Source organism: Sarcophilus harrisii, chromosome 1 (assembly GCF_902635505.1).
Source record: "Sarcophilus harrisii chromosome 1, mSarHar1.11, whole genome shotgun sequence".
NCBI lineage: Eukaryota > Metazoa > Chordata > Mammalia > Dasyuromorphia > Dasyuridae > Sarcophilus > Sarcophilus harrisii.
In genome coordinates, this window is record NC_045426.1 from 83,175,296 (window position 1) to 83,202,506 (window position 27,211).

The window sequence follows — 27,211 nt, forward strand, 5'->3', positions numbered from 1 at the left end:
AGGATAGATAGAAATTCAACAGAAGATGGGAAGAAGCCAAAAGTAATATTCTGCAGTTCCAGGAGGCCATAGGTAAGATAGACCACTTTAGCCTGAGCATAGAGCTGAGGTTCTGCTGCTTAGACAGTTTAGCCGATGTACCCTTCTAAAAATAATGATTTTAAATGCATAAAATAAAATATATGGGATTACAAAAAGAAACCCATTACCTGGAAATGTAATACAGTTATCAAAATATTTTTAACCATTCGCGGTCCCCAAGTTAGAAACCCCTCCTATCTAATATGTTGAAGGATGCGATGTGAGATAGAGCTGGAATGACAGAGATCTTTTTTACACATAGACCTGACTATCAAGTTTCCATAATATAAAGATAATTCTGGCAAAGATATGAAGGGTGGATTGGAGAGAATAGCCAGGTAGACCTTATAGGGGACTACTAGAGTAGTCCAAATAATGAGGACCTGAGCAGCCATGGTAGCCACAGGAATAGAGAAGAGACAACCAATACAGAATGTAGGGAAGTAGGATTAGGAGCTAATTGGATGTAAGAGGGGACAGAGAGGGAAAAGTCAAAGACACCTCAAAGGTTTTGAATGTGGGAGATTTGGTAAATGATGGCACCACTGATGGAGAAAGTGAAGTCAGAAGAAGGAATAGGCTGACTGAGAAAGATAATGAGCTCGCTTCAGAGTAAATGGAGAAGTCCTGTAGTTAACAAACATAAATCTAAGGTTTCAGAGTCAGAGGAACACACTCTGCTCACCTGCAGGATACCATTCAATCCAGGTAGGTGCCCTAAGTCCAGACTGCAGACTGAAGTAAGGCAGAGAGCTAAGTAGGTAAGCAAAGGGGATGGCTGGAGCTTTGGAAATCTCCTTTCTATCATCCCTTCCCAAATCCGCCCATGATCCATGTTCCAGACATACCCAGACATACCCTGACTCTCTGCCCTGACCGCCAGCCTCTCTCCTGGGCAGGTACATCCAAGGAGCTTCCTCTCCTAAGGACATGGTCATCATCGTGGATGTGTGAGTAAGCAGTGAGGGACTGGCTCTGCCCAGGAGTGAGGGTACCTCCAGCCTCTGGGGCACAGCCGGAACTCATGGGCCCTTCTGGCATAAGGACTAGATCACTGAACAAGTAGTGCTCCGTCAATTCCATCAATGCCATTCTCGGGATCCTCCCTAAGTCCCCAAGATTCCCACATCCTGGCCCGATATCCCCAGCCCCAATGCCTTCCAGCTCCCCAACCTTAAAATGGGGGAAGGGGAAAGCGTACCTTGAGTCATATCTATACCCTGCCCCCTAGAAGCGGCAGTGTGAGCGGACTGACACTGAGGCTGATGAAGACATCTGTCTGCGAGATGCTGGACACCCTCTCCGATGACGACTACGTCAATGTGGCATCGGTCAGTGCCCTGAGCCTGGAGATGGGGATCCATTACTGGGTGAAGAATCCTCCAAAGGCAGGCCCCCTGTGCCAGGGCCAGAGTGACCCAGGATCAGGTCATGGAAAGAGAGAAGGGACCAGTCCCTGAAACCAAACAATCACTGGTTCCTCCATAATATTTACACATCGCCCAAAATACCCTTAGCCAATGGGCTCCCAGAGCCTCAGGGATTCCTTCCTACCCTGAAAGCTCAAGTAATGAAGATGACCTTGGAGTTTTTCATTTTAGGGGTTCATTTGTTTGAGATTTGGGGCATTGTCCTCTGTCGTACCAATTATAGCAGCCAGGGAGGAAGACAAGAGACTTGGGATAAATAAATACATATGATTGGGAAGGACAAAGTTTTAGGGGCAGATAAAGGGAAGAAAAAACACCTTTAGACTTCTCTTACCAATTTCTCTTAATTCCTGTTCCCACTAACCCCACTTCCACTCAGATGTTCTCATGGGAAAACAACCCAAGTCTCCCTTGACCGTCCCTTGCCTTTTCAGGTCTCCTCATTTCCGCAGGTCTCCCCTAAATCTTCTCCTGCCACTAGGGGCTCTCTAGTGCTCACCAGATAACTCATGTCTCTCTCACTGCTCCCCCAGTTCAATGAGAAGGCCCAGCCCGTATCCTGCTTCAACCACCTGGTTCAGGCCAACGTGCGCAACAAAAAGGTTTTCAAGGAAGCTGTGCAGAACATGGTGGCAAAAGGCACCACAGGTTACAAGGCTGGCTTTGAGTATGCCTTTGATCAGCTCCAGAATGTGAGTTCCACTTAGCTCAGGGGGAAGAGAGGATTCTGAACACAACAACATCTCTATCCTAGCCTCAGTCCCTCCCCAGGGTGTATCTGCGCCTGCCATGTCGACTGCATGGAGATGGGAGCTTGGGGAGGGGAGGAAAGAAGAAGGGAGGGAGCTGGGCCTGCAGAAAAGCAGTAAGGAAGATGTCACGGACATCCTTTCCCCAGGACCCTTTCTCTGTCTCTCAGGGGGCCATTCCTAGAATTCACACCCCTGCCACTGCAAGGGATGCATGTGGAACATTGTTTCTGGGGTCAGGCTAGTGACAGGAGGGAAATCAAAATGAATGGGCCCCTGTAAGAATGAGAATCAATGGTCATAGCTTACAGTAAAGGCATGTTGCTGTGCCCATAGCCCCTTCCTCGTCAAGTCCACCTGCAGAAACCACATCTCCCTCCCAGTGAATACCTGCATAGGCATTTCCATCAAGGAGCTGGGTGGTGAGAAGGAGCTCAGGCTATGACGTCAGTTGCCTCTTTATCTTCCAAGGAGTTAATTTAAGATGGGAAGATCGAGGGGGACAGGGAGATGCTAGTCTGAGAACTAGACTTGTAGCCCAAGCTATGAGGAAAATCTCAGCGCTGATCCTGGCAGAATTAAGAGGAAGAAAAACTGGCAAGGAGACCCTAGGACTCATTTCACTGGGAGAAAATGGGTGATTTGTGGATAATTTCAGAGAAAGAAATTTCATGTTGGTGGGAGAGTTAAGGTATAGTTCAAAGGTGGCAGTAGAATGATGCTGTCCTGCTCCAACACCCCTCTCTTTCTAGCTGGTTGGGTTCTGAAGTCATTCTTCTAGGGAAAGGAAAAGATTTTCATAGGTGTCCTTTGCCAGAGCATCCATGGGTTGCATCTAAGAAAAGGTGGTGGGAAGAGGGAAGGAGAGGCAAGGGGTCCACCTGGACAGAGCCTCCCCAACTGACCTCCTCTCCTTCCCACTGGCTGACCCAGTCCAACATCACCCGGGCTAACTGCAACAAAATGATCATGATGTTCACCGATGGAGGGGAGGACCGAGTGCAGGATGTGTTCGAGAAGTACAATTGGCCCAACAGGACGGTGAGGCACACAGAAGTCCCCTATCAGGGGCGCTGGGGACCACCCCCTCTTGCTCTCTGAAGGGTGATGAAAGGGGGGTGCGGCACCTGACATGGCCAGGTAATACCATTCCCAAAGTCCATTCTGTTCCACTCCCATTTACCAAGGACCCATGGAATTTGGAACACTTGAATGACCTCCCTGCAAGCACCTCTTCCTCTATCCCAGAACTGGCTTTCGGTCCTACAATTTTGGGTGTGTGTGGGAACATGCATACGTACATACATATTCACACATATGTATATGCATTATGGGAGGGGGAATCATTGCCACTAGCCTTCCCTGCACTGCCCTTGGTCCCTTACCAAGCTATGAGCCTCACCCCTTTCTCCCCAGGTTCGGGTATTCACTTTTTCCGTAGGACAGCACAACTACGATGTCACTCCCCTGCAGTGGATGGCCTGTGCCAATAAAGGTACCCTCCGTGTCCCACCTCGACATGACTCACAATACAGCAGCATGGGGTATGGGAAAAACACTGGATTTAGAGTCAGCGGTTGAGCCCCTCTACTTACCAAATAATGCTGGACAAGTCCTCTCCCTTTCTTGGGTCTTAGAATCTCAGCCACAAAGTGAGAGTATTACTCTAAATTATTTTTAAAGGTTTTCCAAATTCTAAATGTTCTAACAAGCCCACAACTGTTCCTTGTTATGCTCCCCAACTAAAGGGAAGGAGAAAGACCAATATGGGTAGGAGGAGGCACTCTGCATCTACCTGTATTTCTGTTCTTGTTTGTCTATCTATGGGCCCCGGCTGTCTGGTCCGTAGCTGGAGCTGAGAGGTGATGATGCTTTTGACTATAAGATTATTGGAGAAAGGGGTCTATCCTTGGCCCCACCCCCACCCAAACTGCCCCTTCCTTCCCCCTCCCAATAGTTTCAGTCTCCAGATAACACCTTCCACACATGCCTTTTTGTCACCTTCCCGTCTAGCTATCCATTTGCCCTTCAAATGACCCTCAAAGAAAATCAGGAAAAACCTTCTTCCTTCCCCAACCCCAAAGTATGCTTCCCTTCCTCCCAACAGGTTACTATTTTGAGATCCCCTCCATTGGGGCTATCCGAATCAACACACAGGTAAGCTCACAGGGAGCCTCAAGCCCTCAATCTCATCCCCAAGACATGCATGCCCCCTGTCTCCATAGCAGAACCAAACAACTGCAAGAATAGCAAAGGACTGGAAAGATATCCTCCCACAACCCAGCAGCCCTCCCAACAAGATCTAGGCGACAGGCCCTCTCCTTCCAAAGACCCCCACTTCAGTGTCCTTGAGCTCCCCAGAGTGGGTCCTAGGTGTTCGTCAGGCTCAGCGGTTTTACTCAACCACTTACTATGAGGTGGGAGTGCCCTCTCCTGGTCACCATGAGAAAGTAACCAGATCCAACCTTCCATTTCCACTGGAGTGGATTGATCATTCTACTCAGGGAGCACCAGAATCAATAGTTGGGGACTTCTCCCTGTTCAGAGGGAGACAGAGGGACAGCTCCTCTGCGGGGTGAACAAGGAAGGTCCTTCCATCAGAGCAGAGAGCCCAAGCCATGTAGTGGAATGAAAAACAGATTTTAAGTCGTACCATTTCTGCTGCTTTTTGCCTTGCGACCCCTTTGAGCCTCAGCTTCCTCACCCATAAAATGGTGTTGGACTGGATAGCCCCAGTTCCGAGCCCTGTGATTCCTTCCACCCCGTCTCGCCCCTCCCTCACAGGAGTACCTGGATGTTCTGGGCAGACCAATGGTTCTCGCAGGCAACGAGGCTAAGCAGGTGCAGTGGACCAATGTGTATGAAGATGCTCTGGTAAGCTTGGCTACCCCCCGTCAGGACCAGACCAACCCCACTGAGCTATGGCTCTTGATAGCAGGCCATCAGAGACCCCCGGGGTGCTCCAGTGAGGCGGGAATGAGGGGCTTGGCAGCTCTTTCCCTGCCCTGACCCGAGAGGGCCAAGGACTGTGGGCAGACAAGATCTGCTCCCCACAGGGAGTAGACACTGAGGATGCCATTTTGCCCTATCCCATTTCACAGGGCCTAGGGCTGGTAGTGACTGGAACCCTCCCCGTGTTCAACCTGACCCAGGATGGCAGTGGGGAGAGAAAGGCAAGTCTGGGGATATGCATCTGTACTCAAATTTGTGTGAGCATGTAGAGGGAAAGAGTCTCTGGGCACTGCATGTCTTGGTGGAGGGGATGTATGTAATATTGGTAGGTGGGGAGGGGAGAATGGGTGGGCAGGGGGACAGGGTGGGTGTCTGTCTGTCTGTGTGACTGAGATGGGGAGGGAAGAGAATATCTGTACCTAGGGAGTGAAGATGTCCAGAACTGTGGGGGGGACGCTGTGAGGAAGGCTGAAGTCTGCCTCTAAGTGGAGAGCATGTTCTGTGCCTGTGAACAGACTGTCTGGGACTAGAGGTGGGAAAGTTGTACATGAGCAGGTGTGGGAGTGGGGCACATTACATAAAGCCAGACATGAGGCCCAGTGCCCTAATCCCCAAGCATCTAGAAGTGGACAGCGCCGGAGTGAATGCCCACTGCTTGAGCTCCCTATCTAGCTCTCTGCTCCCGGCTTCTCACTCTGGCAAATCTGTGCCCACAGAACCAGCTCATCCTGGGTGTGATGGGCATCGATGTGGCTCTGAACGACATCAAGAAGCTGACACCAAATTACACGGTGAGTGGATTGGACCAGAAGCTGAGCTGGAGGATGGTTTGGGGGCCCAGCCTCTTTCTTTCTTCTATCATCTTCCTTGAGCCAGGAGACAAAACTTGACCCTCCAATTTCCATTTCCAGCTTGGTGCAAATGGTTATGTGTTCTCCATTGACCTTAATGGCTATGTCCTGCTCCACCCTAACCTGAAGCCCCAGGTAAGAAAGAACCTTCTATCCCCTGGCTAGTCCTAAATTAGGGAAAGTGGCCAAGAAAGGGCTGTCGGCTATCCAAGGGTGGAAGCATGCTTAGGGGACAATAGGAGAATCACTGTACTCTTACTCCCTCAGATCACCAACTTTCGGGAGCCAGTGACCTTGGATTTCCTAGATGCTGAACTAGAAGATGAAAACAAGGAAGAAGTAAGAGGAGGACCTTCAGCCTGCCCCAGAGTAGCCTCTAGTTCCCACTGCCCTTCAGCACCTACCTTCCAGTCTCCTCTTTTCCTAATACTCCTCTCATTTCTCTGGCCCAGCTTTCCTTCTCCCCAATTCTCATCCCCCAAAGCTCCAGCTGCCTCATTCATCTGTGTTCACCTGATCAGCAGGATCCCACTTCTTTGTCCCCTCATCCCACATTGGGGAACTTCCTCTGTTTAAATACTGCTTCTCCATTCCCCAATCAATTGAGCTTCCACATTCACCTCCCTACCCGACCTGTGTAACATTGAACTATTTTCTGGTCCATTTGTTTCTTTGACCCTCTTTTGTCCTAATCTTCGGTCCCACCTCATCCCCTACACTTCAAATAGCCTTCTTGTTCCCCAATCTACTCTCCTCAGCAAGCCTTAGTCTGACCAACCCCTCACCTTATTCTCACACTATTCTTTACCACCCCTTAGATCCGAAAGAGCATGATTGATGGGAAAAGGGGACACAAACAAATCAAGACTCTCATCAAATCCCTGGATGAGGTGAAATTTTGGCTGTGGGGAAAAGAGAGACGGGACAGGGAGGGGAAGAAATATGGAGGAGGGGGAAGAAGCTTCTGTTGACCTCATGCTCTTTTCTTCCAGAGATACATTGATGAAGTCATTCGAAACTATACCTGGGTCCCGATCAAAAGTACCAATTACAGGTGAGGGGAGCCCCAAAAGTGGGATTCAGGGGACAAGTAGGGAAGAGGTATGTGTGAAGAGACACCCTCCAGCCCTAGAGCCTGGGACCTTAGTTGAGGAGCTGAATTCCTCTTGCAGCTTCCTCAGTCCCTCCACCTGGCTTTAACTAGTCCCCATTCCCCCACCCTCCCACTATGCATAGCTTTCATTCAACTCCTATTCCCTCTGAGAACATTTACTAAAAACTCTAGCCCACCTTTGCGCACACACACACACATACACACACACACACACACACAAGAGTGATCCAGAGAGAGAAATCTCTGGCTTCTCTCTGACGTCCAATCCCTGGGATGAGTGGGAATAGGACAAGTATGTGAGGCTGACCTGTGAGCTCTGCTGGGTAACAGGCAATCCCACTGACTTTGCCCTCACACCCAAAATAGGAGGCTCTATTTTCATACACCATACCTCAAACCACCCCTCACAGCCTTAATCCCAGCTGTCGGCTGGATGTCAGACTATTTCCCTATCCCCATTTCAGGTCATATTGTCACATCCCTGGTGTCTGTGATCACACAGCTGTATTAGCTTAGGTGTGTAACATACCCATAGAAAAAGTCCTGTATCAAGCTGTATTATCTTGGGTGTGTACCATTCTCCATAGAAAAGACTAAATCATCGCATCCTATAACAAGCTGTATTATCTTGGGTGTGTACCATTCCCCACATAAAAGATGTTCTCATCACTAAGGACTGGCTGGCTGTCACACTCATGATATCAGGCTGCATCTTCCCATCCCACATCCAAAGCTATATCTTTCCACCTAAATGCTAAGTCATATTATCCCACCTCTGATATCAGATCTCCCCACCCTGTACCACCTGCTCACCATGCTCTTGTTGAGAGGCGATGTGCCCTAGGGGGGGCAGACAGATATATCAGATCTCCCCACCCAATACCTCCTAGCCATCATGCTATTCCTGAGAGGCGATATGATGTTGGGGGACGGAGCACTGAACTTAAGGATTCTGGGCAAGTTGCTAACTTTTCTTTAAAATTGGGATAATTAATTCTTGTGCTGCCTACTTTGTTGTGATAAAAGAAAGCAATTTGCAAACCTTAAAGTATTTATTATTGCCCCATTCCAGTAATCAGCAAGCTAACTCACAGGCTCTATCACTACACCCCAGATATAAACCATGTTATTGTACCCTAGAAATCAATTGCGCTCAGCCAATCCGGGCCAGGCTACCCGCCTGCACTATCACGTCCTGAGCAGCAGCCCACATGGTCCCACCCAGCACGCTTGAAGCATCCGACTGTGTTGTCACATCACACAGGTCTCACACCCCAAACAGCAGGTTGTTATGGCAGATCAACAACTGTCAAGCTGTAATATCTCTCCCACCCCCCACCTCACACCTGGGATCACTCTCCACCTAGCTTCTTGACAAGTATTCATTCTGCTTCTCTGGTGAATTTGCTGCTACACAGATGGAGAAGGCACCAGCAGATGGCTTGAAGTGTCTTCTCAAAGTCTGCCGCAAGTTTCCTGCCAGAGCAGGCTAGAAGGGGAGGGGGCCTCCCTCCCACCTTGCTTCAGGGTCCAGAGGAGGAGGCCTGGAGCCCCAGTGGGCTGTCCCCTCAGAGTCAATGTTCCAGAAGGTCCCTTAGAGAGCTCCAAGGCGAGGACACAGATGGGAAAGGAGAATCCAAGAATCCAGGACGGAGTTGGGGGTGGGAATGAGTCCCAGGTGACTCCGAGGCTGCAGCTGGCAGCCTTATCCCCAGGTAGACCATGCTCCTAATGTCCTAACCTCAGAGAGAAGGAGCAGATACCACCCCAGAGAAGAGACATTTCAGACAAGGGTGAGGAGCTCCAAGCTGGGTAAGACATCCTGGCCCAGCCCGGATCTCCCTACTTAAGGTAGCGCCCAAATAGGGACAATAGAGTAGCATGGGATCTCTTAGGATTTTCCCCAGTGGATGACGCTCCCCTCTTTTCTCTGTCTCCCCCAGCCTTGGGCTGGTCTTGCCTCCTTACAGCACGTTCTATCTACAAGCCAACCTCAGTGACCAGATCCTGCAGGTCAAGTGTAAGTAGCCTTTCCACCTGTGCCTGCCGCCCCTCCCACTCCTTGCCCCCACCGCCCCTGGCCCCTCAGCCCCAGCCCATTCTGAGCAGCAGGCACCATAAACTCACACTGCTCAGCCCAAAGAAAAACCGGGGGGCATCCCAGCCAACAGCAGGCCAAAAGGAGTGTTTGCAGAGTGGATCGGGGATTCAGGGGAGGGCAGGGAGGGGAACACAAGGGAGGGAGGCCCCCTGCCTGCCCTTCTCTCCAGGGCACCTGGCAGGGCCGGGGGCTGGGAGCAGCCAGCTCATTGGAAAGTTAGCCCAAAGTTGCATGATTCTTCTCCTCTCTGATTTTAGTTTCAGATCATTCTTTTTATGGTTTCTGGTTTGGTTCTTATCATCCCATGTACTTCCGTGTTGGCCTGCCACTACCCCCACCCACTACACGCTCTGTTTTCTGAACTCTGTCTCTTAACTTTTGACCCAGAGACCCATTGAGGAGGGGAGCTGGTTTCTCTCTATTTGCCTCCCTTTTGAGGGCATCCAATGAATGGAGGACTGGGCCTGGAGTCAGAAAAACCCAAATTCAAATCCAGTCTTCAACATTTACTAGCTGTGTGATCCTGGACAATACACTTAACCTCGATTTACCTCAATTTCTTCATCTATAAAATAGGGATAACAATAGCTCCTATCTCCCAACATATATTTTATCCTTATAAAATCAAATAAGATCATATTTGTAAAGCACTTAGCACAGTGTCTGGGACATCATAAATACTATTGTTTGTACTTCCTTCTCAAAGAGGATCATGACATCATTGGAGGGGAAGCTATGACATGCAGGTGAATTGGATTGAATCAAGGGAGGGGTGGCAGGGACACCCCTCACTTTCCCCTCCAGAGCCATCTGGGTCCAGTGCCAGATATAGATCAGGATGACTAGAGAGAGCCCTGGATGAAAAACACTATGTAAATGTTAGCCGTAATAGGTATTATTCCTTCTCCTGATCCCTTCAGGGTCTTTTCCATCCCTTCTTTCTTTTTCTTTCTTTTCTTTCTTCCCTTCTCTCTCTTCAACAGGTCTCCCTTTTCCCTCATTTTTACCTCCACCCTCAATTTTCTCTCCCTCCCCTTCCTCTTACTCATTTTCTTTCTTTGCCCTCATTTTATCCTTCTCTTCTACCATGCCTTTCCCCTATTTCCCCTATTCTTCCCTCACTTTCCCCTCTCCCTTTCTTTTTTGATGTTTCTCTCCCTCACTGTTTTACGATTTCTCCCTCACTATTTTACTATTTCTCCTTCTCTTGGTTTTCTTCCATTTTTCTTCTTAGCCCCCCTCTTTCTGATTCAGTGTCTCCTTTATTATCTTTTCCCCTCACTCCCCTTTCCCTCCTCATCTAGCTCTCTCTTATACTTCCCATGTTTTCTCCTTTCACTAATACTAGTTTTCTTTTTCTTTCTCTTTCTTCCTTCTCGCCTTCTCCTGATCCTCTTCCTTTCTTTCCCCCTCATTTTCTTTTTTCTGTTTTCAAGGCAGTCAGAGTTAAGTGACTTGCCCAGAGTCACACAGCTAGTGTTAAGTGTCTGAGTTCAGATTTGAACTCAGGTCCTCCTGACTCCAGTGTTGGTGCCCTATTCACTGCACCACCTAGCTGCCCCTTCTCCCTTCTTTTTCCTGCCTTACTCTCCTTCCTTACTTTTTTCTCCTCTTTCTCTCTCTCTCATTCTACTTCTCTTTAGTTTTCTTTCTCTTTCTTTCCCTCTGTCCCCCCTTTTCCCTGATTCCCTTTCCTCTCTCTGGTCTCCATTCTCTTTAATCTTCCCTCACACAATCTGTCCTCTTCCTTGCTTTTCCTCTGTCTCTCGCTTTCACCCCCTCCCTCTCTCTTCCTTCTGCTGTCTGGCCCAACTAACCCTTCTCTCTTTTTCCCACCCTTTCCCTACTCCCCTCTCTCACTTTCTCTCATCTCTTCCCTCTGCCTCCCCTGTGCCTGTCGTTGGCGTCCTCTGCATGTTGCGCCCCATGGATCCGATGCCTGCCTCCCTTCTTCTCCCAAGGGGGTGACCAGCTTTCCCTCCTGAGCCTGTGCTGCACCCCTGCCCCCTGCTGTGTGCTGCTGCCCCTGGGGTGACTGGGAGGGGGTGGCTGGGGCTCTGGGCCTCCAGTGCACCCACCCCCACCCCCACTGGGGGGGCCTGCCTCCTGGGGGGGGCTTGGGGACTTTCCTCCTTTGAGTTTTTTCTCTCTTTCTCTCTCATGTCGTTTTTGCGAGGTTTCCTTTGAGTATGATTATGATACACAATATTTTCATTCAAATGGCCATTGAATAAAATATTGTTTGTGCCCCTTCCCCTTTCCACCCAACCCCCTTTTTTGTTTTGTTTTTTTTTGTTTGTGTTTGTGTTTGTTTTTGTTTTCCTTGCTTTCTCTCTATGGTGGATTCTCACAGTGTCAATCAGCAAACTGAAGGGCAAGTATATTCAGAACGAGCACACTCAACCCTTCACCCGATTCCCAACCTTCCCTTCCCCTAACCACCCCATCCTCCTCCTTACTGCCCCACACCCCTGCTTGCCCCATCTCCAAGCCCTGCCCGAGGCCAAACTAACCTCTCTCTACTTCCACTTCCAGTTCTGTCCCTTCTTCCCTCTGATCCCTCCTAGCTCTAGCCAGCTTGGGCAGGACCCTTTCTGAAGGGAGCCTCATTTCAGATCCCATGTCCCCCGGGGCCCCTCTCAACAGGGTCCTTCTCCTGAGCTGATATTCCACACACCTCCTTCTTCTCTACTCTTTCTATGTTAGGCCCCTATTCCCACCTCCCCACTCCCCATCCTATCTCCTAAATCCTTGACCTTGTTTCCCTACCTCTTCTTTCTCCTTCCAAGTCAACTCAACATCTAGGGAACAGGGCTGGGCCGGGCTCATCTGGGCTGATCTAGGCTCACATCGCCATTCTCCAAGCTTTCCTGAGGTTAGGGTGAGGGAAGGCAATTGTATTAGACTCAGGAATCCAAAAAATAGGAACAGTCCTGCCCAGAAGGTAGATTAAGGAGAAGGACATCACTATCCCCAGAAGAGAGTGATGTGTAGGGTTTTTTCTCCTTTCCTTTCAATGATTCCAAATATTGGATACATCTTTCCATGTTCCATGAGGGTGGTGTAGGGATGGGGGTGACAAAAATACAAAAAGGGAAGGAAAGGGAGAAAGAAATGAGATTGGAAAGAAAACAACTCTTCCCTCCAATGAAATGCACACACCATCAGAATGTTGCTAAGAAATACGGACAATTAGAAAGATGGAGGGAGTAGGGCAAACAAGTCCCAGTACCAAGTCCATCTGTGTTCCTTTCTTCCCCCACCCCCTACCCCAGCATCTGGAGCCTAGCCTCTGTTTAAAGATCAAAATATTTGATCTCCTCTTGGAGGGAGAAAGGGGATTCTGGTTGGGCCTTCTGTATTTACAACATCCACAAACCAGTTCCCAATAGACTTGGATGCTGATACTGTCCGTGGTGCTGAAGTTATATCCGATGTCTCCCATCACCAAGATTTTCCTGATTTCCCCATTAGCCCAGATTTGTATTCAATTACATGGTAGGAACAAAGAGAAGGAAAAGTCTTAGGGAATTTCCAATCTGGCTGGGAAGACAGAATTTATATATATATATATATATATATATATATATATATATATATATTCAGCATAGAGAATTGGGTATAGGATGAGAGGGAGTCCACCTGTTACTATCAAAGGAAGTCCCCTCCTGGTGCTCCTTCCCTGGCATTGGCAGCCCAGTACCCAGGACTCAGACAGTGAAATATGTAATTGTTCAGAACTAGAGGCTGGAAGAGACTGAAATATCTTTCCCTAGAAAGTTAGGGATGAAATGGCCTGGAACAGGGGCTTGTTTAGGATGGCTCATGGAGGATTTTTCTAGAATGGATGGATGGTGGATGAAGAGGGGTTTCTGGGGACCACAGACCAGATTTGGGGTGTCAAGTAGAAATGCCCTGTTCTCTCCAGCTTGAGTTGTCTCTCTCCTCTCTCCCTCACCCAGTGACCTTGCCAATGCAATGCCAATGGAATAATGACTGTCTTCTAGATTTTCCTTCCTCCTCCTCCTCCTCCCTCCTACCTTCTCCTCTCTCCCCATCCTTCTTCCTTCTCCTCTCATTGGCTTGTATCCAGACCCCACCTTATAGTCCTATCAGAAAGCAACAGTCCAACCAGTGACAGTTCAGCCCTCCCAAAGCCCCAATCCTTTCTGTCTTGCAGTGCATTGTGGGAAGATGTGGGTAGCTTGGGCAATGCATGGGAAGGGGCCCTGAGAAAAGACCTCTCCATAGAGAAAAGAAAACCTTTGACATTCAAAGGAGGAGAAGTTAGGAGAGGGGAAAGAAGGGGAATCATTTTCTGGGAATAAATAAGGAACCAGTGATGCTAGACATCCTACTGGACTGACTAGAATAGTACTTCCCTAGATTCCAGGAATACCACCAACATATTTGTGTGGGCAGGTGGAATGGATCCTTTCTCATCCCTAAGAAGAAGAATAGCCACTCCCAAGGAAAGACTCACAGAGAGGGCACATGGAAAAAAGACATTATAGAATGGAAAGGGCTCTAGAGTTAGAAATAAAGGACCCAGTTCTGGCACTTAACATGTGTTCTTGGGCAAGTCACCTTCCTTCAGAGAAGATCCCAATCTGCCCAAGCTATGTGCTTTTTGGATCTGGACCCTACCTTCAGCATGCCTCCCTAGGCCTCCTGAGTTCTTGATAACACCTGGTCAGACATCATCCTTCTACCTACCCTCCCACCCTACTCATTCCCATCCCATCCTGTAATGGAAGTCAAAAACACCTAACAATTTCCTTCCTTTCTGCCTCCCAGATGCTTCTAGCCCCAAGATGACATATATCTGTTAGAGTATATCTGCTTACTTTTTGAACATAGTCTCCTCAGTCTCAAATCTTTCCCTTCAACCTTCCCAATCTAATCCATCCCACCCACCTTACCCCCACCAGACTAAGGAACTCCAAGGTCCAACAATTCCAAAACAAGATGAAATCAGGATTCTGATATCTGTGTTCCAGATCTGACTGATCCCATCTAGACCAAAATTTTGCCTTCCCCTTACCCATCACATGCCAGGTTCTATAGACAAGGATAGGAGGGTTTCTTCTCCATTACTGCCCTGACCTAGAGAAAAATGTCTAGGTTCCAATTGTACCCCTAGAACTCCACAATGCACTGCAGCCCAACTGTGCCACAGACACGTCTCTGGTTGGACTGTCTGTCTCCATGAAAGATCCCCTCGGTTTGGCCATGTTGATGCCTGAAAATAGAACAAAAAAAAATGTTAAAGGAAAAAAACCAAGAACAGCCAAAGGCAAAAATCTGCGGATTCCCCAAATCAGTCGGTGTCCGCAAAGTTCCTTCCGAGCTGAACGATGCATGTGGTTCTTTTCCTTTATGGATGCGATGAGAGAGACCGGCACATTCGCCCAGACCATGCATATATATAGCTGTGTGTGTATATATATGTGTGTGTATGTGTGTGTGTGTGTATCCGTGTATATGTGATATACAGTGGTATGGAGACATATACAGCCAAGCCAATGGACTCCATTGCACATGTGAGGACAAACCAGTCCACCCAGACCTGGGCAACATATTGGCTATAACTTCCCTTCTCTTGCGATGCTGCAGTTTCCAAAGGGACCACCCCCCACCCCTTCCTCTTCTCTCACTACCCCACAATGAAAGTGTCAGTGTGGGGGACTCCTTTTTTGCTGGTATCTCTCCCTTCCTTCCTGCTACTGCCCCTCACCTCCCTTGCCCATCCTTCCCTTTCCTTTCTGAGCCTGAGCCTGAGCCTGAGCCCCTGCTCTGAGCCCCCAGGCCTCCCACCTTCCCCCAGCCCCCCGCCGGATAACCCTCCCTTTCTGTTGCAGATTTTGAGTTCCTGCTCCCAAACAGCTTTGAATCTGAAGGACATGTTTTCATTGCTCCCAGGTAGCTTTGCGTGTGAGCTTGCCGAGGTGTCCGTCCATCCTTCTCTCCTTCCTTCTGTCTGTTTGTCCTTTTCTCCCTTCCTCCTTCCATTCCCACAGTAATCTTGAGAACCCCTATCTCCTACCATGCCCCATTTTTCATCCCTACCTCTCCTCTGCCCGCACTGCCACCTCTGATTTTCTCTGTGTCTGTGTTGTGTGCTGGTGTCTTCCTCTGCCCTATGAGGTTCTCCCTGGGGAATCCCATGGAGATGCTGCTCCTGAAGTCTCCCTTTCATGCCCATACCCATTCTCTGCCCCATCATATACATGAGCCCCATATGTGTGGCTGCCAGTATAGGCAGGTCTACATACTAGGGCCATGTATCCGGACAGTGTCCGGCCCCACCAAGCAGCAGACCAAGGTGCCCCCAGGCCCCTAAGGCCAACAGCTGAAAACCTAATTGCCCCAGTTGTCCCTTTCCTCCACTGTATTCACTACCACCCCATGGAAGGGCTTATTTAGCAGTTCTGCAAGCTCTGACCCCAAGTCTCCCCAAGTGCATCCCCTGTACAACTTCCCAAATTCTGTAGCTCGTGATTCTCCCAGATTCATCCCCAAGTGACTTTCCCAAATTTATATTCCCATGGAATTTTCTATCTTCTCTCCAGAAATCCTCCTCAGCTCCATCCCTAGAGTCCCTTTCCATTCTAGTCTTTGGAGCTTTCAAATTTCAGCCTCTAGCTGTTCCCATCCCCACCCCCACCAACTCTACCTCTTACTCCACTTTGGAAATCCTGCCAGACAAAATCCCAAGATGCCCTCATGTCTACCCCCAAAGTTTCCTCCATTCCCACCCTTACTCCAGCTTTTATAGGACTCTGGGCCTTTTTAACTCAATTTCAACCTGTACTTGGGCTTCCCTGGTGCATCCAATGTCAGGCCAAGGGAGGGTTTCCCTACCCCTACAGCCCCCCTGTGGGCATCTGCTGCTCTGTGGTCTGAGATTCCTCTCCCTACCCCTTCCCACCTTGTCTTCCTTGTGTCAGTGTCTTTGTTGGTGGAGGGGGGCAAAGGGACCAAATAATTCCCAAGAGTTGGGAAAAACACTCTCCTTAGTGGTGCCCCCTCTGCCCTGCTTGCACCTGGGGCTGGGGACTCCTAGCAAGCAGCCCTACTGTTGCTGAACCATGGGATCAAAGTGGGCAACAACCTGTCCTCTCTTCAAAAGCACTTACCCCAATCCCATCCCCAGCTCATTTCTGATAATACCCCATGTCCACCAGAGCAGGAGTAGGGCAGGGCAGGGGATAGGCCACTGGGTCTTTGAAACATCTGCTCTGGGTAAGTAGAGCCATCTGGCACTAGCTTCCTAGATCTGGGGGGATGAAATTGGAGGGAAGGGATAATCCAAAAGGACCAGGACAAGGACCAGGACTGGTACATGAACACATACATACATTCCAGCCCCAGAGAAAGCCCCTTTGTGGACCTGCCCAGGTAGAAAGGAATGGTGAGGCTTTTCACAAGGCATAACCTGGCCTGAAACCCAGAACACGCTGAGTTTCTGAATCAGGTCTGGGGAAGTCAGGATCATTCACACATACAGGGGCAATGGAGGTTCTTTTCTTCCAGCAGGAGGATACAAGGAAGCTCAAAGACAAGTATCATGATTGTTATCTGGGTCAGAGTGTGTGGCTAGGAGGAGGAAAGGACAGGGTAGCAGGGGAAGGGGCAGAAGCTGGAAGGGCCCTAGGCTGAGGATGGAAGGGAGGTAGGGGTGTGAAAAAACTGTGTTTGTCCTTGGCACAGGGGCTATGGCTGCTGATGTCTTTTCTGGTTCCTTTGGGATATGTGACTCAGGGACTATTTCCCTATCCCCCTTTTCCCTTGATTCTCTACCCAATGCCTCCCTAGACAGAATTCTGACATTTTAGAATTTATATAATTTGCATTGCTCCTAGACCCAATCCTAGCTTCTCTAACACATCCAGAAGGATGAATGCCAATTTCCAGGACGTATATCCGACTGATGGTGATTGAGAATGAGGCTAGAGTAAACAGAACAAGATCCCCGTACCCTAGACCATGAGCAAATAGGGTAGATGGTAGGCTAGCGATAGTATCCTAGTGGAGTGCTACCTCTCTTTAGGGGATCAAACCTACACAATATACTAGCTACCTACCAAAGCACTCTGCCTACTCACATCTCCAGCCTCATCTAAATAGCCTAAGGCCAAATCAGAGACATGAAATGCAGAGAAACCAAGTCCAAGAGAAAAGATGACATTGGCAGTTCCAACTCCTGTTGGCTTTGGCCAGAATTTGGTCATAAATTCATCAGTCCTGGTCATGGTCAATCAATAAGTCAACAATCATTTATTAAGTATCTACCATGTGTCAAGCACAATGCTAGGAAATGGTAATGCAAATACAAAGAATGAATTCCTACTTGAAAATGAGAGCCTTTACCTTGTTTACAGGGTAAACACTAATTCTGACTCCACACTTAGCCCTAAACCCTTGTCCAAACTGAATTCTAACCCACTAAGCTCTAGAATCAGTCATAAGTTGACATTTGGCCAACCACTAAACCTGGTCATGGGGAGATCCTTTAATCTGGCTGCATATAGAGCATTAAAATCAACTCCAAACTGTATTTTCACCTTGACCAAAATCAATCCTGACTCAATCATTAATTTGCCCATCCCCAGTCATAGACTGAGCCTTAATCCTGACCATGTCCATACAGTGAATCCTATTCCTGACCAATTCAAGTCAACAATCATTAAACATAAGAAGGTAAGAAAAAGAAATCAGAGGAATAAACATAGGCAGAGGGGAAGCAAAATGATTGCTTTTGAGATGATATGATAGTTTACTTAGAGAACATTTAGAGAGTCAACTAAAAACTAATTGAGATGATTTAACAACTTCAGCAAAGTTGCAGAAAATAAAATAAATCTATATAAATCAGCATTCCTGTCATACCACAAAATCCAACAGGAAGAAATAGAAAGAAATATTCCATTTTAAATCACTACAGACAGCGTAAAATACTTAAGAGTCGACCTGCCAGGACACACATAGGAATTATATGAACACAAACACTCTTTACACAAATAAAAGATCTAAATAACTAAAGAAATATGAATTGATTATGGGCTGACAGCTCATATAATAAAGGTGACAATATCATATAAATTAAATAAAATAAATAAATTATTTATTTAGTGCCATACCAACCAAACTAATAAAAAATTACTTTATGGAGCTAGAAAAAAATAACAAAACTCATTTAACTGCCATCTGGGGGAGGGGGTGGAGGGAGGGAGGGGAAAAATTGGAACAAAAGTGAGTGCAAGGGATAATGTTGTAAAACATTACCCTGGCATGGGTTCTGTCAATAAAAAGTTATTTAAAAAAAAAAAAAAAAAGGAAAAAAAATAACAAAATTCACCTAAACAAGTAAAAGATTAAAAAAATCTCAAGGGAAAATAAAAATGTGAGATCACAGGAAGCCTAGGAGTACCAGATATCAAACTGTATTATAAAGCCATAATCATCAAAAGAACTTGGTCCTGAGTAACAAATACTAAATATCTAGTAGGTACAGATATTGTGGGAGGTATAAGACAAAAAAAAATGAAATGTCTGTCCTCAAGAAGCTTACATTCTACTAAAAAGATATGTACACATATAAGTAAATACAATGTAATTTCAAAAAGAAGAAAGTAGCAAACTTCTGTGAGATCAGTAAGAGGCTCATAAAGGTCATGGTATCTTACTTATACATCAAGCAAGCTACTGAGGGAAGAGAGCTCATGGTGGGGTATGGAAAGTAAAGGTTCAATGTCTTTGAAGAACAAACCAACCAATTTGACGGGAACAGAGACTGTATGAAGAGGAGTGTGAAATAAGTGAAAAGGTAAGTTGGGATCACACTCTAGGGAGCTTCAAATTCCAGGCTGAAGATTTTCCTTTTCATCTTAGAGATAGCAATATTGAACCTATTTAAGATTTTTTAAGAAGGGCACAACCATGGTCAGGTCTATGCCTTGAGAATATCAACTTGCTAGCTGCATGGAGAATGGATTGGAGAGATGAGAGATTGGAAGCAGAAAGATCAATCAGGAGACTACTTCAGTAGGCTGGGAATAACAAAAATGAGGACCTCATCTAGGGGAGGGGCTCTGTGGGTAGGGAAAAGGGAATGGGTGTAAGAAATATTCTGAAGGTAGAATTGACAAAATCCAGTGATTGGATGAGCAATGATGATGCAGAGTAGAGGATAACTCAAATTTTAAATCTGTGTGACTAAAAGTACTCTCTTCAGAAATGGGAAGGAACAGAAATAATGAGTTCTATTTGGACCGTGTTGAGTTTAAGATGCCTAAGGGCCATCCCAGTGGAGATATGTACATTAGGCAGTCGATGATTATGGCCTAGAGTTCAAGATTTAGGATTCCTCTATATATAGAGATAATTGAATCAATAAGTGCAAATGACATTGTCAAAGGAAATTTTAGGGAGGAAAAGAGGATCTAGGATAAAGCTTTAAAAGACATCTACATTTAATCAAGGTGATGATCCAGCAAAAGAGACAGAGTAGTGGTCAGGTGAATAGAAAGAGGATGAAGAGAGAGCTATGTCATAGGACACAAAAATGAAGAAAGTGTCTGGAAAGATGGAGTGACTGATCGTGTCAACAGCTGGAGGAGAATGAGGAATAAGAAAAGGCCGTTGGATTTAGTGTTGAAGTCGTTAACAACTTTAAAAAGAGCAGTTGTAGATGAATGATAGGGTAGAAGACAGATGTCAAATGATTGAGAAGTGAATGGGAGTAAGGAAGTGGAAGCAACATATTTAGACATTTTCTAAAAACTCAGCTATAAAATTTGAGAGAAGAGGTTTAAGACAATAACGTGAAGGAGTGGCAAGATCAAGTAGAGAATTTTTTAAGGGTGGGGAAAAGATGGGCATGTTCAAGGGCAGAAGTGAAAGAGACAGTGAAGGTGGAGAAATTGAATAAGTGATAGAGAAAGCAGGCTGTCAGAGAAGGTGGAAGGACCCAAGTGGAGGCAGTGGGACAAATGGGACTCTGTATGGGGGGAAGAAGAGAGAAGACAGAAACAGAGACAGAGAAGGGGGGGAGGAAGACAGGAAGGAAGGGAGAGCCAGGGATCCTTTGTCAGGAAACCATGGTCTCCTCACATCTCATCTCAAAGTCTTCTCTTGACTCACATAGCCATCCTCATCCTCTTGCCATGGCACCCCTCTTCCTGGTGCTTGACTCTCTTGCAGTTCTGCCTTTGACCCAACATGATTGTACCAATGGTTAAATTGTCTCCTGGACCACCAACGTTCTGCTCCTTACCCCGCCTCTCACCTTCAACTATTTTTTTCCATAGTTGAAAAGGTTTCTATCTAAGGCTTAAATGGAGATGTTGACATCGATGTTGACAGCTGAGACTAAAGCAAAGGAAGGGAAAATGCAAGATAACAAAGGATTTTGAAGTGTGGAGTAAGGGAAAAGAGGAGGCTCTTTGTTTTTATGGTGTTGGCTTTGTTTTCAGCAAAGTAGGAAACAAGTTTCTCTGCTGAAAGGCAAGGAGGAAGGAAGAGATTTAGAAAAGCTACTGAGGAGAACATGAAAGTAAGTTGAAAAATAAATTGCCATGTCTCAGAGAGGACTCAGTTGACATTAGATAACAAATTAACTGAACCTAGTCAAAAGGTTGATTTGGTTTTTTAGAAGGGTCCAGCAGCAAGTGGGTAGGAGCAGGGAAGACAGGTGATGACAGTAATCCAAGGAACTGAAGAATAAAGGGTAGGGTCACTCATGGAGGGCTGCGTGTTGTGGTACAAAAAAGTGTTACCTGTTTCTGGCGTCCCCTCCAAGGTGGCAATCCCTGGCCCATGTCCCTGCTGGAGAGCTTTAAGTTTCCCAGTAAGATTGTCTATATACACCATCCCCATCCCACCCATGCTAGAAATTCATAATGGCACCTCCCATATACTTCATGCCTGGGAATCTACTGGCATAGATGTCTCTCCAGCAGATAGTTCTGAAGATTAGACATTCCCTATTCTTGCTCACTTATTCTTGTACTCAGTCATATTACAAACCCACAAATGTGAGTGGGCAGAAAGCCGTGTATTACAAGGAAAAAAAAACATTCTAGAATAGAATACTATATTTGGAGCCAAAAAAGCCTTGGTTTAATCCCAGCTCTGACAAACTGGCTGACCCTCAAGCAAATCCCTGAAACTCTCTGAATCTGTTTCCTGATCTATAAAATTAAGCTAGTAACAATTCCTAGTATTATGACTTTCACAAAACTAGGTATCATTATTATTAGCTTCCATTTATAAACATATATTATTATTATTACACTCAAAAACATATACATGCTAAAACCAAGATCAAATGATGGAATTGATCCCTAAGGTTTCTTCCATCGGAATATAGGACCCTATAACACTGTAACCCTAACTCATGAATCAATCAACCAATAAGTTTTTCCTTAAGAGGTTCGGTGGAATAGAAGACAGAATGTTAGACTTGGAGTGAGGAAGTCATCGTTCAAATCCTGCCTCAAACACTAGTTATATGATCCTGGAAAGTCATTTAACCTCTTTGAGCCTCAGTTTATTCATCTGTAGCATGGGCTAATAATAGCACCTACCTTCACAGCATTGTTGAGAGGACCAAATGAGATGACATTTACAGACTCTAAAAGACGATAGAAATATTAGCTATTTTCCTGAGCCCTCTGTGTATCCTGCTGTGTTCCGTATTGTAGGAGAGACAGAGAAGGTGCAGGAGCTGCCTTCAGAGAGGCTCATCATTTGGAGGAGATAGCGAAAAGGAGCTCTCTGAAAACTCATGGTCTGCAGTAGGGAGCAGTAAAGCTCACATTAAAAAGTGTGATTAAGAAGAAAATATATGTTCAACCACATGGAGAGAGTAATGAGCACATAAAAAGACAAGCATGTAAACCATATGCATACAGAAATGTACCCGGGGGCAGCTCAGTGGCGCAGTGGGGAGAGCACCGGCCCTGGAGTCGGGAGGACCCGAGTTCAATCTGGCCTCAGACACTTAACACTTCCTTGTTGTGTGATCCTGGGCAAGTCACTTAACCCCAACTGCCTCAGGAGAAAAATTATCTATACCCATGGGCCACAAATGACTCTGGATGCAGAGACCATCACACACAGGCACACACACAGTCCCCAACCTGGGTGAGTCTGCGGCACAGCACACAGTGAGTGGCCCATCCATTGTGGGGTCACCCACTGGTCCCCTGCCCCCTCTCCCCCTCCCCCTCCCAGAGAATACTGCAAGGACCTGAATGCCTCAGACAACAACACGGAGTTTCTCAAGAACTTTATTGAGCTCATGGAGAAGGTGACTCCAGACTCCAAGCAGTGTAAGTGTCGGGGAGCGGCCCCCTGGTCCTGAGGGGAAGCTACCCCAATTCCAACACGGCAAGACCAAAGTGTAGGGCATTGGGGGGGGCATGATACAGAAGGAAAACGGGGGGGGGGCAGAGAACAGGGACCCTAGGGAATAAGCAGCAAAGTTGGGGAAAGAGGAGGTGTGGAGCCCTTAGTCTAAGGCAGGTGCAGAGCCCCCAGTGTAAGACAAGCCTCCCATCCCGGGGGAGCCCCTTCTCTGAGGCGGAGGTAACTTCTACCCTAAGGGAGCCCTAGTCTAAACAGGGACAGCCCCAGGAAGACGGGATATGTAAAAAGCCTTCTGTGTTTCATAGTAAGGTCCAACAACCAATCAGTCTGGTTCATCCCAAGCCCCTGAGCACAGGAGGTCAGAGCCAGGGAAGTCATGGAGGATGGAGGATCAGAAAGCCTGGGGTGAAGGAGCTCTGAAGCTGTTTTTTCAGAACGGCCCCTGACCAGGCTTGGCTGGGGGGGGGGGGGAGGGACTTTGGGGAAGGGGCTGCAGGGTGGTGGGTGAGGAAACCAGGACTCTCCTTTGTCCCCTCCCCACCTTGCTCTGAAGGTAATAACTTCCTCCTACACAACCTGATTCTGGACACCGGCATCACACAGCAACTGGTGGAGAAGGTGTGGAAGGACCAGGACCTCAACACGTAGGTGCTGCCCCTCTCTGCCCCAAAACCGCACTGGGCCTTCCCAGCCCCTGCCCCCTCCTCCCGCTCTGGTCCCCGGTGGGACGCCCCTCTGGGAAGCGGGAGGAGCGGGCCACAAGGTCATAGCCCAAGGGACAGGGTGGAGAGAGGTGCCCCTCCCAGGGACGGGCAGATATGCCCCCCTGGTCAGTGCAGATGGTCCCGGAACTGCTCCCCTTTGCGCTGACCCTGCTCCTACCCTCAGGTACAGCCTCCTCGCTGTGTTTGCTGCTACAGACGGGGGCATCACCCGGGTTTTCCCCAACAAGTGAGTCATCCCAAGGCTCGCCCCGCCTGAACCCCATATTCAGTCCCATGCCCTGAATGAACTTTGTATCTGATTTTGGCGCTAGTGTCCGCAGCAGCCCCCTCCGGCCTTCTGAGACCCAGCCTCTGCCCCCCGGCCCTGGCCACCTTCCTGTTTGCCTCCAGTCCCCAGAATTCCCACATTCTTTTGCCCTCCCCCGCCTTCTTCCCGTGCCCTCCTGTGACACTCCGGGTCTCTAGGGCAGCCGAGGACTGGGAGGAGAACCCCGAACCCTTCAATGCCAGCTTTTACCGGCGTAGCCTGGACAACCAGGGCTACATCTTCAAGCCTCCCTATCATGATTGTAAGTGAGCCTAGCCAAGGCTCCTCAGCCCCTGGGCCCAGACACTCCCCGGCCAGGCAAGGAGCCCCGGGTCATAGTTCCCCACCCTCCGTGTGTCAGGGAATGGAGAAAGGGTACAGATGAGGCAGCATAAGTGGGGAAAGACATTTGGGTCCTCCCAGAAACCTGCAACCCCAGGAGCCAGATTGTGGATAAAGGCTCTCGGCCTGATTGTAAGCTCGGAGGGATGTTAGAGCTTCTCTCCCCCACTCCTCTGAACCTCTGCCCTCCACCTCGCCCTTCCCAGCCTCCCCCTGGGCCGAAGGAGAGCACCAACTCTAGGAAGAAGGGAACACTGGGGACCCTTGGGAAGACCCGGGGCCTGTAGCAAGGGGGAGAGCGGAATGCTGGCTTTGGGCCTTCTGCCTCTCCCAGGCCCGAGAGCTTCTGCTGACCCTGGGCTCTCCCTCTCACTCCACGCCCACCCCCTTCCTCCCCAGCTCTCCTCAGGCCTCTGGAGCTGGAGAACAACACTGTGGGCATCCTGGTGAGCACAGCTGTGGAACTCACCCTTGGGGGAAGGACAATCAAGCCTGCGGGTAAGGAAGGGAAAGAGATCTGGGAGAGAACCCTGAAGGAAGGGGCAGGGATGGGGGGATCCAACAAACACACAAAGACCACCAATGCTGAAGCCTGAGGGTAAAAGGCACAGCTGCTGGGGAGTAGGACAGAGAAAAAGGATCAAAGTTAAGACTAGACCTCCTAAAAAGGTCCCTGCGAAGGCCCTGGCCACTAATCAGGACCCTCTCCTTCCTTAGTGGTGGGAGTGAAGCTGGATCTGGAAGCCTGGGCTGAGAAGTTCAAGGTGTTGGCCAGCAATCGAACAGATCGGGACCAGCCACAGAAGGTAGAGGGGAAGGGCCAATCAGCAGAATTATTTTCCAGATACTCTTGTGCCCTGTGACTCCATCATCCTCCCCTCAGCCTCTCAATCCTAGAAACTGTTCAGAATCCATCATATCCCAGGATAGAGACAGTATTGCTCCTGTTGACCTAATGAATCTCCCATTCCCCTGAATTATGAGGATGACAGTCTGTGGGGGAGGGAGAATGCGGGGAGAGGAAAGGAGGAAGTCCCCTCTGAGAGATGCTGAGCCTCTGCCACCCCCAGCCTTCCCTGAAGCAAGCTCTGCTTTCTCCCCAACAGTGTGGCCCCAACAGCCACTGTGAGATGGACTGTGACGTCAACAACGAGGTAGGGGGCAGCCCTAAAACTCCTCCTTTCCCAGCCCACCCTCTTCTTCTCCTCTCCTCCCTCTATCCCAGAAAAGCCTCCTAGGATCCTGAGATTGAGAGCGAGAAAATGAGACCCAGAGGGAGAAAATTAATTACTCATGTTCACTCAGGTGAACCAGAATTCAGTGCTCAAATTGCTTGTCCGGCGCTCTTCCCACTTCACCTCCGTGGTGCCCCTCTGCGTCGGGGGGGAGCGAGGCTGTTCCCCCTGCACGGGGCATCAGGAACGTGCTTGTGCCCCCACCACACACCTTGGCTCCCCGCCAGGGCTGACCACAACTTGCTCCCTTCCTCCCTCTCTCAGGATCTGCTCTGCGTTCTCATTGATGATGGTGGATTCTTGGTTCTCTCCAACCAGTACAATCAGTGGGACCAGGTGAGCTAGCCAGGCTGAGGGGGGGGGGGGGGCCTTCCTTGCTGAGGCTCTTGGAGCCGGGCCACAAAGCAGCCCCAGCCCTCCCATCTTGCCTCATGCCTAGGAAGACCTCCTTCTCCTTATAGGTGGGCAAATTCTTCAGCGAGGTGGACGCCAACCTCATGCTTGCACTGTATAATAACTCCTTCTTCACTCGCAAAGAGTCCTTTGACTACCAAGCTGTGTGCACCCCCCGGGCTCAGAGCAACACGGGCGCTGCCCCCCGAGGGGTCTTTGTTGTAAGTGAGAAGCTCCTGCTCCAATGGCCCCTGAGACTTCAGCCCAGGAGCTCTGTCCTAGCCACTTGCAGTGCTGCAGGAAGGGTCCCCAGAATGCCCTTTCTGTGTTAGACTGTAGGTGTGGGTTAGTCCTTTGGGCAGAGCTAGCTCCTGACCAACTCTGGAGAGCGATTTGGGGGGGGGGGGGCTGAAGAGAGCAACAGAAGTTCCTAGGGGGGGCAAGGAATTGAGACCAGAGGAGGGATCTCAAGCAGTTGTAGAAGCCTGTCCTTCTCTCTCCAGCCTACCATCGCCGACTTCCTCAACCTGGCCTGGTGGACTTCAGCCGCAGCCTGGTGAGCCTTTGGGCCAAGAATGGGGGAATGTCCGCTTTACTGTTAGGGAATGAAGTTTTGCTGCTTGGGGAGGTTCAGGAGGGGAGCAGGATCTGAGCAGGGGACCTAGACAGGCGCAAGCCCAAACCTCAGCCTGATTTCTGTTGGACCTGCCGTCCTCAGGTCCTTGCTCCAGCAGCTTCTCTATGGATTCACCTATCACAGTTGGTTCCAAGCAGGTACTGTACCACGTGAACAAGGATGGGTGGGAAAGGGTTGGGGACATTTGGCCTGAGGAAGCCTTGGGAATTACATAACTCCTGTCTTTAAGAAAGACTGACATTTGGAAGGATTATTAGGCTTTTTTCTGCTTGGCTTCAGGAGACAGAACTAGATTTTGGCTTAACATTAGGAAGACCACTGTAATTAATGTCGAGAGCTATCTAACAGTGGGGCAGACAGACTTCCTGCATTAGGAACTGCCTATCATTCCAGATCCTTATCCGTGGGAATTTTCATATGGTGTCTGCACAGCTGCTACATGAAAACCTGAAAAAGAGATAGTTACACAGGAAGGGAGACAGTCCTAGATGGGTCGCAAGCTCCTTCTGTTCTCGAGATTTTATTTCTGAGATTACCTGAGTTTGGGATGGGAGACGCATCCCCGGATAATCTCCACACTTTCCATTTGCCACCCAGAGCCAGCCAAAGAAATGAATTTCAAGAAGTAGGGAGTGTTAAGAACAGGATTTGTAGGATACCAGCACTCCAAATCAAACTTGGAAATACACAGACTTGGGAAGTTCCCAGTTTCGTGCCCCTTTCAGAGTCCTGCTACAAATACAAGCTGTCCCAAAGTCTTTGTGCACTCTTAAGCTCTTTAAGTTTATTTAAGCTATGAAAGACTTTTGGAGTGCCCTGAATTTGAGTTCATTAAGATCCCTGGTTAGGGGTTGAGGGTTGAGGGGAGGGAGAAATCAGGGAGACAACCATCCAGATGAGAACCCACTTATCCCTGTCGG

At 48.4% G+C, this 27,211-nt stretch overlaps 1 protein-coding gene across 2 annotated transcripts in view; it reads left to right on the forward strand.

The window, feature by feature from the left end:
- Positions 1 to 27,211, forward strand: part of CACNA2D2 (calcium voltage-gated channel auxiliary subunit alpha2delta 2) — a 423,504-nt gene that overhangs the window by 394,306 nt on the left and 1,987 nt on the right. Inside the window, exons 9-35 of one of the 2 annotated variants that reach the window (XM_031958707.1) lie at positions 981 to 1,031; positions 1,313 to 1,412; positions 2,045 to 2,203; positions 3,194 to 3,301; positions 3,677 to 3,755; positions 4,368 to 4,417; positions 5,045 to 5,134; positions 5,362 to 5,433; positions 5,929 to 6,003; positions 6,124 to 6,198; positions 6,331 to 6,402; positions 6,882 to 6,953; positions 7,056 to 7,117; positions 9,121 to 9,197; positions 11,632 to 11,652; positions 15,140 to 15,200; positions 22,518 to 22,615; positions 23,206 to 23,296; positions 23,541 to 23,603; positions 23,843 to 23,946; positions 24,426 to 24,524; positions 24,744 to 24,832; positions 25,133 to 25,180; positions 25,526 to 25,597; positions 25,723 to 25,875; positions 26,158 to 26,210; positions 26,373 to 26,428. In XM_031958707.1, coding sequence (XP_031814567.1) covers positions 981 to 1,031; positions 1,313 to 1,412; positions 2,045 to 2,203; positions 3,194 to 3,301; positions 3,677 to 3,755; positions 4,368 to 4,417; positions 5,045 to 5,134; positions 5,362 to 5,433; positions 5,929 to 6,003; positions 6,124 to 6,198; positions 6,331 to 6,402; positions 6,882 to 6,953; positions 7,056 to 7,117; positions 9,121 to 9,197; positions 11,632 to 11,652; positions 15,140 to 15,200; positions 22,518 to 22,615; positions 23,206 to 23,296; positions 23,541 to 23,603; positions 23,843 to 23,946; positions 24,426 to 24,524; positions 24,744 to 24,832; positions 25,133 to 25,180; positions 25,526 to 25,597; positions 25,723 to 25,875; positions 26,158 to 26,210; positions 26,373 to 26,428 — 2,150 coding nt within the window. The remainder of the gene's footprint in view (positions 1 to 980; positions 1,032 to 1,312; positions 1,413 to 2,044; positions 2,204 to 3,193; positions 3,302 to 3,676; positions 3,756 to 4,367; positions 4,418 to 5,044; positions 5,135 to 5,361; positions 5,434 to 5,928; positions 6,004 to 6,123; positions 6,199 to 6,330; positions 6,403 to 6,881; positions 6,954 to 7,055; positions 7,118 to 9,120; positions 9,198 to 11,631; positions 11,653 to 15,139; positions 15,201 to 22,517; positions 22,616 to 23,205; positions 23,297 to 23,540; positions 23,604 to 23,842; positions 23,947 to 24,425; positions 24,525 to 24,743; positions 24,833 to 25,132; positions 25,181 to 25,525; positions 25,598 to 25,722; positions 25,876 to 26,157; positions 26,211 to 26,372; positions 26,429 to 27,211) is intronic. The other variant, XM_031958716.1, reaches the window with a different exon arrangement.